Source organism: Primulina eburnea, chromosome 3, assembly GCF_022965805.1.
Source record: "Primulina eburnea isolate SZY01 chromosome 3, ASM2296580v1, whole genome shotgun sequence".
NCBI lineage: Eukaryota > Viridiplantae > Streptophyta > Magnoliopsida > Lamiales > Gesneriaceae > Primulina > Primulina eburnea.
The window spans coordinates 10,726,719-10,739,594 of NC_133103.1; the positions used below are offsets into that span (position 1 = coordinate 10,726,719).

The 12,876-nt window shown below is 34.9% G+C and overlaps 1 protein-coding gene across 1 annotated transcript; it reads right to left on the reverse strand.

Moving 5' to 3' along the window:
* Window positions 1-1,773: 1,773 nt before the first annotated feature.
* On the reverse strand, window positions 1,774-12,623 carry LOC140826275 (RNA cytidine acetyltransferase 1-like). The gene is given in 27 exon segments (XM_073188488.1): window positions 1,774-2,183; window positions 2,264-2,329; window positions 2,397-2,522; window positions 2,839-2,967; window positions 3,465-3,606; window positions 3,671-3,740; window positions 3,836-3,944; window positions 4,054-4,233; window positions 4,690-4,783; window positions 5,888-5,925; window positions 6,002-6,178; window positions 6,705-6,757; window positions 6,823-6,922; window positions 7,114-7,201; window positions 7,284-7,407; window positions 8,692-8,789; window positions 8,937-9,003; window positions 9,006-9,072; window positions 9,671-9,769; window positions 10,165-10,258; window positions 10,347-10,480; window positions 10,555-10,665; window positions 10,998-11,171; window positions 11,328-11,450; window positions 11,561-11,732; window positions 12,162-12,253; window positions 12,349-12,623. Coding segments are annotated over 27 exon segments (3,069 nt in total). The 5' UTR covers window positions 12,454-12,623; the 3' UTR covers window positions 1,774-1,946.
* Between the last annotated feature and the right edge of the window lie 253 nt (window positions 12,624-12,876).

Here is a 12,876-nt window from a genome sequence, read left to right on the forward strand (position 1 = left end):
TAGAAAAAAAAAGTTCATACGTGAAATAAATAGATAGTGTTGATTTTGATTTTCGATTTTTTTTTTTTATTTTGAGTGATGCATTTTTTTTACTTAATAATATACTTCTTTCTTTTTTCTACAAGAAAATGACGCAGGTCATTGTGTTGTTCCGATATGATGGAAAATGGAAAAATAATGAGCGAGAAGAACCTGAATGGTGCTCGGGGTTGAATGGTGGATATGGAGCCATAAATTTTGATGACGCTGAAGTAACCATGTCAATGTTGAAAGATCAAGTATACGTGAATTGTGGCTTGAACAAAAGCGAGCTTGAATTAAAATTCAGTTACTCAACACATATTTGTGATCATATTATTGGTCCGATATATCTAAGAAGTGAAAAGTGTCTGTTGACCTATCTATTGCTTGGTGATACACATCATAGGCCTTTACTGCTGGTCACCATGGTATAGACACATATGAATTGTGCTCACATTATTATACCACGAATGTATGGGCTTTGGCATATACAGAAACTATTTATCCTATTCTCACCTCTGAAGAATGGAACATACATGCTGTCATTGATTCTCTGATTGTACTACCTCCTAAGGTTAGAGTTAACAAATGAAGAACAAAGAAAAAGAGGATTCTTTCTGTTGGTGAATTTAAAAGTAGAAAGAAGAAATCAACAGTTTAATATATATATATTTAATTTTTCAATTATTGTTAAGTTGGTATTTTGAAACTTACACGTTCATTTTTTTTCTTTGTTTCAATGACATGTTCCTTTGACATTTGAAGCTAATGAGGAAGAACATACATGGTGGAAGTTGTTATTTTTTTTCGATTTCTTTGGTATTTTTGACATCTAATTATTAAATAAGCCAACCAAATACTTCATTGCATCCTGATTTTTTTTCTTTTTTTCTTAATTTAAATGAAAACTTGAAAATGAAAATTATTTTATACGTTTTGTATGGTATATCATAAACAAAAGAACAAAACATCATTTGTGATTCTAGTCCGTTTTTTTCAAAACATAACTGCTGACATTTGTAATTTTTTTCAAAATTTAAACAGAAGCATTTGTTTCTTGTTAGATTGATGTCAAAATGATTTTTTTATAGCATTTATGTGAAAATAGTAAAAAACTAACAATAACTTAATAAAAAAAAAAAAGTCATATATCTTTTATTGGACTTATGTGAAAAAGGGTAAAGAAGTAACAACTACCTAATTAAAAAAATAAAGTCATATATCTAAGTGAGAATCAAATGGAGGTTATATTTTTAAATATCTTCACTTTTATTTTTATTTTTTTCAACCATTCAAATATCAATTTAGTCCCTTTTATAATTTATCAAATTTTACTTTAGTCTATCGATAATGATAAAAAAAATTGTACACACGCATTGCGTGTACAGAGTAACTAGTATATCTCACATAATAATAACTACCTAGAGAGGATACCAACTTTTTTTTTCCAATTTTACCTCTATATGATACTTATATTATATTTTTGTTTTTATTTTTATTTTTTAATTTCAACACAAACTTTTATTTTTCTTTTTTATTTCAACCATTCAAATATCAATTTAATCCCTATAATTTGTCAAATTTCACTTTAGTCTATCGATAATGATAAAAAAAATTGTACACACATACAGAATAACTAGTATATAAAGAGATATCGCCCACTTTCTTCGCCAACTGCAGTTCTAAGCAAGCATCACATCTCCCCAACTTGGGGGGTTGTTACAAATCAGGTTTATAGCCGATAACGGTAGGTATCAAATGGAGAATTGGGTAACAAAATTTAAAACATGTATAGACATACATACGAGTGGTTAAACACAAATTGTAAAAACATGCAAATCAGTTCTAATATTTTTCTTTGTTGCACGCGCAATTTTCTAGTGAACATAAAATAATCACGCAACAAAATGTAAATAAATATTGTGTCAATTTGGTTTTCTCCTCTTGTTTGTTTTGGAACCCTTTTCTTGCTTATTTCTCTTCCCCTCACTCAGCTTCTCAATCTTACTTTTACTTGATTTTACGCTAAAATGACCACCAGACAGAGCCTTTCCACCTCCATTTTTCAAGGCAGTCTCGAAATCAACTTCTTTCTCTACAATTGCATACTGTTGTAGATGTTCAGGGTTCAGCATACCATCTGCCTTTGCTTTCATCTCATCCTGGATACAGTACGAGGTAAGAGCCGCAACAAAAACGTTAAACTTCGAATTGAAGAATAGTAACAAGAAGGTCCACAAACCTCAACTTGTTTCGCTGCAGCATTGAGATCTTCTTCCACGGAAACTGGATGAGGTTCCATGGTGATCTGAAAACCAAACACACATCAGTAACATAAGTTCTTTCTTGCAAACAGTAGTTTAGTAGTAACTTACATCTCTCAAGTGAGGAACACTACAATGAATCTCGTTTGATGCCAAATCACGTAAGAATTTGTAAAACTTCTTCATTACTTTCATGTACAACGACATTATTTGCTGCCTCTCTATCTCCATCTCCGCCTATAAGCCAAAATGAGTAACAGAAACGGTAATCAGATTATCATCTCTATGAGATTAAGAAATTCAGAGGTCAAAATGTGCTGAACAATATGCTTTGGAACCAGATGTTCCGCCAACATCAGTACATCTTTCGGCCCTATAAAATTGCGGGAATAATAGGGCAAAATATAAATAAAGCTAAATGTGAACAGCTCTAAAAACTCATGAATTGGATGTAATTCTGCTTGCCTAGAGTGGAGATTTTGCTGAGTTCAGAAAAAATTCATTGGACACAGATGTAAGTCACCAAAACCAAATTGAGAAATTATAAGTATACCTCAATGCAGGAAATATCTTTTCCCTGCAAACCGATGCAGAGCAGAACAGAAGCCTGGGCATAAGACAAAGTGATTGGCATCTTCTTCCAGAAGTATGCACGGGCAAGATCGTCTACAAATGCTGCAGTCTGCCATATGCATGATAATAGGCAAATCACACTGGTAACTCAAAAAGCAATGACATCATAAAGGGACATAGACTCCTAATAGTCGGTTTTATATTCAGATATTCAGCCAGATAATAAAGTGGTAACAAAAAATGGTGATCAACTCCGAAAATATAAAAGGTGCAAAAAGATTCTGTCATGGAAAAACCTAAGAAAAACAACTGATTTTAATGATTGATAGTCAGAGATTAACTCACTGATACATAATCAAAATTTTATAAAAGCAAAGCATATCCCTAAACTTTTTCTTGAAGTGACCATGTCAAAATTGTTATAGAATTCAATGTGAAAGTCAAAACACAGGATGCTGCATATATTCTTATTAATTATTCATAAGATAATTAAGAAAAGGTTCTAAAAGTTCAAACGAAAAGCCATAGGAAATATACAATCAATTAATAAAATTTCCCCGAGACGCCTGACTGCTAACTTCTTCAATCATTTAAATAATATCCTACCATGCGATAGTCTACAAGATTATTAGTGTATGCTTCCAGGCGTTCCATAGCAAGGGGTGATAGGATCCCACTAATTGAATTTAAAAATCCACTGGACGAGGACAGATCCACCTCTGAGAACTTTATCTTCGGGTCCAAGACACTGGCAAAAAATCCAGCAGCGTCAGAATATTGAATTATGATTTAGATGAACACCAGAACCATACCTCATGGCAAGTTTATATTCCATTCGACGAAATGTACGAGCCAACAACTTAGTGAAGTCCTTCCTGAATTCTGAGAACTTAAAAATGATCATTATTCTCGTCCAAACAGATCAACTTCTAATTTGAAATAAAAAGGTTTGTCTTAAAAAAAGAAACAGAGCAAACCTTCAGAAAATGGACTGAAAAAGCCCAAAGTATCAGATCCACTGGTTTCAAAGTCATCATTATTTAATGGTTTCAGAACCATGCAGGAGTGTTCACCAGTCACATTATTCTATTGAATGAAGTTCAGAAAATATGCTCGTATCTTAGAACATTTAAAAAGTAGTAAGAATAAAACAAAAACCAAGGGTTGGTTCATTATAGAGAAGTCACCATCTTACCGGAACGGGGCTAATGTAGAATGGAGCAAAATTATGTTTCTTCCAAAAGCCAAAAAGGTCAAGAGTAAGCCCAAACGAGACACCAAGATAATGGAGCTTTTCTGGCCGTCGTTCACGGAGAGGTACAAGCAATGGAGGAAGGTCGGTTCTTGGGTTTATACTTTCTTCCAGCAACGAGGCCTGCAGTCAATGACTTGTAGAAATTACAACAAAGACAATAAAGAAATATTCCCGGCCATAAATTCAACGAGACTGAGTGAACAAATGAAACATCACATCCTCAACATCACCACTTCATATTATAACAGAAGGCATTGATTTAACAGTTTCTGCCGCAATTAAGTTGCAATTCTCACGCTTCTCTCTTTTCCCCATTAGAAATTTCATTCGTGTCAACTAAAACAACTTCATCTTGGTAATGAGAGTGTGGAGACTGTAATTTATCCTCAGTCTTTGGTATCAACTTGAAAAAACAAGAGGCCCACTATCATAGCAAAACAGCAAAACGATCACAATCCCGCAAAGACAAATGATAAGATGTACGAGATCCTCACCAGAAAAAGAAACAAAAAGAATTAAAAGTCAAGTAAGTTAAAAAATAAAAGACAAGGAAAGTAATGGAATTGTGAGGGAGACCTTCTCTGCAGCATCAATGACCCTGACTGGGGAACTCTCTGTGAGTTCGTCAACTTCTAATTCAGATATTGGAGTCAACTGGCCCTCAAAATACCTATAAGCAATACATATATAATCCTTGCATCCAATATCCACGTAACTGAATCATTACAGACAATTGGCAGCTCATTCTACGACGCTTGCGCGAGGGGTAGAAAAGTGTGATAAACATACCTTCTAAAGCAAAATTACTTAACCGAGGAGATGAAGATATGAATTACCTCACTACATTTCGATATAAAATTGTAAAATAAAAGGCAAGAAGAAAAACTAAAATCAACAAAAACCAATATCCTCATCTGTTTGGCATGTTCAAAGCTACAAATAATAACCCTCAAACAGCATTGAGGAATGCAAGTCATTATAAATTACCAAGATGGCTAATATCACCATAAAGGAGCCTCATTTTCACATTTGCAGAAATAAGCAAATTATGAATCATGTATGGACATGTTATCGCAGTTATTGCTATTTAGAAAAAGGGAAAAAACACTAGAGGTAAGTTTAAAGTAGCTGCATCAGCTATTTGGAGGTTCCTATGCAGATAAATTGACTACAGAGACCAGACCCCACACACAATCATCATAACATCGGTTTCAGGAAATTTTGTTGTGGCAAGTCCATAAATGCAAGAGATAGACTAGAAAACGAACAAATTTAGTTAGAATTCACAAAACCTACTAGGACACAACAGAAAATTTCTATTTATATTGATTTCATCACGAGTTGTTGGCTGTCACAAACTGCATATTCTCCTAAATCACAGTACATGAAAACGCCAACATAACCCCCAACCCACCTACACGGACAACCCAGAACTTCCATCTTCATCAAAGAAACCAAACAAAGCAATCAACCAAATAGAAAATGAAAGAACACGAGCATGATGAATTAATATTCTTTCTTAGTGGCTCGAGAATCTTTATCATTAAAAAATGAGTAGGAATAAGTGAATACTTTAAGAACATGTACATAGAACGAGGTTTCTGTTATACAATGCATAAACAGGACAGAAACCAATGCATAAACAGGATGATCAGGCCTCAGTTTTGTTTGATTCATTGGTGGACTATACAGCTTAAAAGTAACTGCATCCAGTACAAGTAATTATAAAGACCTACATGGGTAGAATAATAGTTTTGGAAGAATATGAACATACCTAACTAAAAGTTCAACAGCTGTAGAGCCATATTTAAGCTGCAGCAATTGAATTATGTTATTGATGAAGAGGGTATACAAATACTTCATATGTATCAGAGCACCCCAGTATTACCCTCATTGCACTTGGATGTGTGGCAATGCGTACAATACGAGCGCCTGAAAGACTGGGAAAATCTGTGTTCCGAAACTGCTCACAAAATTTCCAGGGAATTTGATCTCCAAAGGGCTGATGACCCTCACTTAAGCTTTTAACCGCAGATTTACGAGAAATTTCTCCCTCAAGACAGACCTACAGATTGTATTAACAAGCAAATATTTTACCAACAGCATAAACAAGACCATCATTGTTTTGTAAAAAGTAGATCTCGTGTTGTTAAAGAAGGCCCAGGTTTCTTTAATCATCTACATTATAATTTTAAAAACCAAAAACTGTATCTTAGGATTATTATCGCTCATATATTAGTGATGCTATATATAAAAGAAGATGGCAAGCGGATAGAGAGTGCAACCGATGGAATTTTCAGAATCGAAAAAAGATTGCATTTTGATAACCAAATTGCAACAACTAGGCTAAAGACTGGATCAAGGAAAAGCCGGGTTCCAAACCTGTCATTCTACTAGAATTCATATAAAAGTCCATCACAAAAACTTGAAGAAGCACAGAAGTTGTCTACATTGGGAAGCACAGAAGTTGTCCATCAGGCTAGATATAGAACATTTATTCATAAAATGAACTTCATCATTAAATAAGAGCATCTAGAACTAAAGGTCATGAACACATTTTTTAAGGTGGTAGCTTATAAAGGAATTCAGACCTGGACTACACACAGAATATCAGGAAGACGGTTTTGGGACTCATCAATGGGACCTGCAAATATGATCAGTAAATATACAGCTGGAGGCAAGGTAGGTAAAAAGTACCAAAAAAAATACCAAGTAGCACAAATAAGTGATGTGCGGGAGCATCAGCCATCAATTGCAAATCATTGGGAGAATTCTTGTAGTGTGAAGCAACATACAGAGCCATCATTCGCTGCATAAATGGTCATAAAACAAACTTAACCACCAGTTAGATAAATACATAAAAAAGGAACTCATTAGCATCATTATCAACAATTAACCATTCAACGGAAAGCTTTTATCCCACTAGATGTGGTCGGGCTATATGGGGATATATGGAAGGAGAGGTCCGTGCATAAAAAATTGCCAAGGTTTTATAATTACCTGCAAAAATAATTCACTGTCCTTATGATAGGAGAACAATGTATCTCGATTGACATAGTAGAGATCGCATTCGCCAGGTGAGGGTAGCCTGATAAAGAAAGAAGAGACCTTCAGTGGAGATTAATGTTTAGCTTCTCTTTTCAATAAAATGTTTAAAATAAAATTGCAACCTGTTAATATTAGGGATGGATTTTGTAGCATCAAGACACAGTAAACCATGAAGCCATGATTCAATTGGATCACTGGAAGCATATCTGATAGATTCACTCAATTCAATCTTTTTGAAAAGCCGACCTAAAAATAATGATAAGCCAGCCTAAAGATGAAGTTACTGGTACTTGACCAAGTTGACCAAGCAAAGTTTTACAACAAAATTCATAAAATAAACACATCACTGAGGCTTCTCCACAGAAAGGATAAAATGCTAGAATGGATATATAATTAAAATTGTTGAAGCATTCTAGAATCCATCCAATGAAGAAAACCAACAAAGCAGAGAACAGTAATGAAGCAGGTATAATTGTATCTTTCTGGAAGCAATAAGGCAAGATTTGTTACATACTCAAAGAAAATTGATAACACGGCCATCCTAATGCTCAGCTTTACTATTTATCCCATATTTCTATATCATACCCACTCACATATGCCTACGACTAAATCAAGAATTGCTACAAGTACACATTCAGATATAAGCCTCTACGACCTTATTTTTCTAGAAGTGACACAAGTTCTTTTGCATGCACAGACCGATTTGACTTAAATATGGGACTTACACACTAGTTTCTGGGATTAAAGTATGGAATGTTCTCACATGCTAGCAGCATATTTGACTTAAAGCTGGGAATTGAACCTTTATCATGCAAAACATTCTCATACGCGCATATCTACTGAGCTTATATCACATGCAAGATGTAGACGAGCAGCTTTTATTGTTATGCCTCCAATGTTGAGTAGAATTGAATGGATATATATACACCACTTAGGAATGTAATTACTTTGTTTGGATGACAATTGACAAACTCCTAGCAAGGAATTTGATAGATGTGAGATTTTGGGTGGGTCCCAAATATTTCTCGATCTCACAAAGGGCACATTCCTGTGGATTACTTTTTTTTTTCACAGACAGCTTACCATTATGCATTCATATCTTGAGTAACACTGCGTTAAAGTGAGGTAATCCAATCGGCTTTGATGCATGTAAGAGTTAGCAAAGAGTAAACTATAGGGATTTAGTTCTGTTTACAAAGCAAGCAACTTAGGTTAATGGGTCAAAATATGGCAGGCAGCAAAAATGCTTCACACCACTCTCTTTGGCTCTACCCCTGAATTATCCAGTAATAGGTCTTTCACAATCAGACCCGCCTATACAGTAACGGTATTTAATTATGAAAATTAGCTGGGTAGCTGACCCTTGTAGTCCGTTAAACAAGTCATATAAATTTGTACATGCATGTTTACCGTCAGTAATCAGTATTAAAAAGAAAGATCATATGAGATTAAATAAAAAACTACGACTAGTAAAACTCCAAATGCAACGGTCTCTTTTATGCTAGGAAAGAAAATAAGAACTTAAAACACCTGAGACAACAGACTCTGTGCTCTTATTTGACATCTGACTTTGTTGCTCCAGTTGCTGCAGAAGTTTTAGAGATAATGACCGTCCTGTACCTTCATAGCTTAAAAAGAAGGAAATTAGAAGAAAACATCAAATGACAGCATTTAGTTATGAAAATAATGATTCCTTCAAGAAATCTACAATTCCAACCAATGAGGGCACTCATTTTATAGAGTATTAACAGAATCCGCAAAAGAGCGTCATTTACCCATTGACAGTAGATGAAAGGAATACAAGATAAGGACCAAGCAAGGACTTCACAACTGGTAATGGATAGCTGCTGCTTCATCAACCACCAACAATTCAACTTGGGAGAGCTTCTCATGTTCATGTGGTTGAATATACTGCACAAACATTGGGATGCAACTTATTTTTCCAAATTTCTTCATTCAAAAGTATACAATGTCATTCTTAACCTATCATTTCAATTATTTAGGTGTAAAAAATAGCTTCAAAGAACCTCTAACCAATTAATTAATGCACTTTAAAGCAACCTTCATGTTCTCTTTTGAGTAGGTAACAAAAGAAGAACAAAAAGTTTTTCTTATTCCTTCCACGTGAATACTTTAATCAATCAATGATGGAGAGATCTCACTCTTACGCCAATCATTCCTCAATAAATGAAGAGTTGGTCAATGACAAAAAAATGATATATTACTCATCTCATTTTCCTCTTCAATAATGCCGAAGGCAAAAAAAAACAACACACCCACACTTCTTCTCAGCTCAGCAGCCCTTAACAATCTACCACTTCCGTCGTTTCCGTGAAAAAAATAAATGTCACAGAGAAACATGAAGTCCTAAGAAGCACATTACATAATAGCTGATAGCCCAGAAAAAAAAAAAGCATAGCAAAATAAAGTTTGTGAGAAAAGTCCTTGAAGTATGGTTAAACTTAATACGGTTGTCCGTAAAGAAAAAAAACACTACAAATCTACTAACCTGAATTGTCTGTCTGTGTTGTTTGTAGATATTGATTCGCACAGTGGATTTTTTGAAATCAGGATTTGCACTTTTCACCATGTCATAATCTAAGTGTTCCTAAAATCAAAACAATATGTTTCAGCCAAATAATGAATATTGTTCTGCAACTTTTTATAATAAGAGGAAACTCTATAAGATTTTATTTGATTAAAAATACTTTAACATTCATTACTAAAAAACACAAACTTCTCACACAAAATCTCTAAATACATTTGACAATTCAAAACACAAAAGTCCTTACCACAATTTCATACGAATGCGTGCTAAAAGTGACTAGCTTTGACACAAAAATTAAGGCATGAATCCAAAGGATGACGGGGACATTTTCAGTACGTAAAAAATAACCTGGAAATAGTCGAGCCTAACAAGGAATTTGTGTTGAACAACCGCTTAAACAAAAAAACACTGATTTGTTTTCACTCACCTCGTACAAGAAGAGGAACGGACCATACCTTGTAATCGAGTAAATCAAATCCCTTGCTTATAAACTCAAACAATGTTTTCAGGTTCTCTGGGCTTGGTGCGGTTACATAAATATTTGAATACCTATTATGGAAACTATTTAATCAGCATGCAGAGAAGCTAAAAAAATAGAGGAATGAGGTTAAAGCTTGCATGCAATGTCCTGCATTACCCAGTAGCAACTGCTCCAGCAATTGCCAGACCAAGAGCAGCAGACTTCCCACGGCCACGAGCAGCAAGCAAAGCTACCGTTTTTCGAAGGCTCTTGTCCAAAATTGCATCAAGGAAAGTAATTACAGCTTTTCCCTGAGTAAACAAATAGAGTTCTTCAGAATCAGAACAATAAAAAATAATAGTTCATTCTACCAAGCAACCTTTACCTGATCCAACGTGCAGCATTTTCTAATCAGAGGGCCCACAGGAAAATCATCATTGAGTTCTTCTTTCAAATTCTTCAATTCTCTTTCAGCTTCTGAGAGCCCCTCAGAATCCTTGCAAAGTCAACAGAAAATAGCCAATCATACGTAAAGCATTCCAGACATATTTTGGTTTACTAACAGCAAAAAAAATATAATCCACCAAGCAGAAGTCCCGTAGCTCAAAAAGGATTTGCAATAAGTGTGGCAAGTACTTCAAGAGTATGCATTATTTACAAACAGTAGTTCTCCCTCCAGTGTTTTACACACTACAAAATAATGTATTTTGAAATTGGGAAAACTGAGAGATGCTGATTAGCTCCATTGTAAGCAATAAACATGGTGTAATATTGCTCCACCAGGTAGAACTTAAGAGTACGGAGTACCCAAGAAATAAATAAGCTCACCTCTCGAACTGCAACTGGGGCAATTGTTTTCATATGCGAAGAAATTGGTAGAATGTTGAGTTCATCATCCATGACAACACAAGCTTCGCATGAAGCAACTGAAAGCAAGAAACGTTCATTGAAACGCCCAGTAGCCTGATTATGAGATTCTGTACGAAACCTTTCGTGAACATCCTGAGACAGTAAAGCCCAATAAGCACAAAAGACAATATTAAATGGAAAAAAAATCATCTCGTCTTATCTTCAAAGCAAAATTTGTATCATCAGAATTCAGAATTATCCTCCATTGAAACTATCATACGATATAATTAAGAGTTGAGTTGACATTACCATAACCATAGTGCACAGACTAGTGAGTGAGGAAAGAGAGCGCAGAAGCAATACTATCAATCCACCACCTTCAACAGTTTCGATAGTCCTTGCTAGAAGGTTTGGTGTCAAAGCTTCAAAATCCTTACAGGACATAAAGAGTGTGAAGTAAATATTCCAGATGGATAATAAATGCCCATAGAAAATGCTGTAAAACTGACAAGTATCAGGCAACTAAAAAATTCATGTTTTACCTGTAATACACACATGCCAAAAGTGTTCCCCAGAATTCTCTCAGAATCTCTGTACAAGCAATAGGTTATTCCTCCAGTTTCAACAAAAAGCGTGAAAGGATCAACTTTCTCAGGATCCAGCTGCCCCCTTTGCACTAGCTTCTTTCTTTGTTTGGCTCGCTTTTTTTGGTGGCTACAGTACCAAATATCGTAATGTATTGAAACAAATTTCTCTTCTCAGAAAACAAGATACTGTTACAGATTCATATTTGTACCAAATTAAAAATAACAAAAGAAAAAATCATGAAATATATGGAGAGGCATTAAGTAAAATAGAGCAATGCGGGTATAATTTTTATCATCCTTCATAAATAATTTATTTCTCCTTTCCATATCCTCTAATCTACACAAAATGGACGGAAGTATGCCACTTAGTAACTGCGTGATACATAGAAAGTTGACATCATCAACAACAATGTAACTTCATCGCCAAGTGATGTTTGGGTAAAATCATAACAGCTTGAAATCCAAAGTTTAATCCTATATCATAAAGACATAAATTGAATTTCCAATGCATAACTTCTAATTTGCATATTGCTAATACTTGAAAAGGAAAAGGAACCTGCTAAGCTCCAGCTTGTCCTTGTAGCACCACAGAACACTCGGCCTCGACTTAACCACTGATTTGCATAGCATGTAATGCAAATTCGCTATCTGTTTCAAGAAGAAAATTTGATAATAAATTTCAAGTCACCTTCTCCAACAAATGATCAGATTATGCATGAAAATGTGTATATACGTTTTTATACCTGGTCACGAGACTTGTCACCAATTATGACAAGCATAGAGCGGTGTCGGGACTTGACTCCATTTTCTATCAAAGTTCTGATGCGTTCGTCGACTTTTTTCCTCATCTTTCCTTTATTTCTGCTTCTTCCTCTTATTTGAAAATATTAGCGGTAAAGAAAGAGAATTTGAACGGATAATTCATCAAGTGCTCGAGGAAAGTGGGGAAAATATGAAACGAGTCGGCAGCCGCGGCGGCGTCTAGCGGACGATATGATGAGCTGAGCGGCGGGACTCAGTTTTCTGTCCAATTTATAGTAATTTGGGCCCAATGCTAAACATTGTGGAAGAGCAACTCCATTAGGCCCAACATTTCGGCCCGTTATCAAACCAATCATCTTTCTTGTCCTATTTTACAACCCTTTTTTTCTATTTATGAATTATTAGTTTAGATTTACTTTAATTGCTTTTGAATAATTTTGTATTGGCATTGATCTGGTTTTAGTGGCCTTTTATTTTAACTTCTCTTAAGTAGGAAATGGCACGACTTG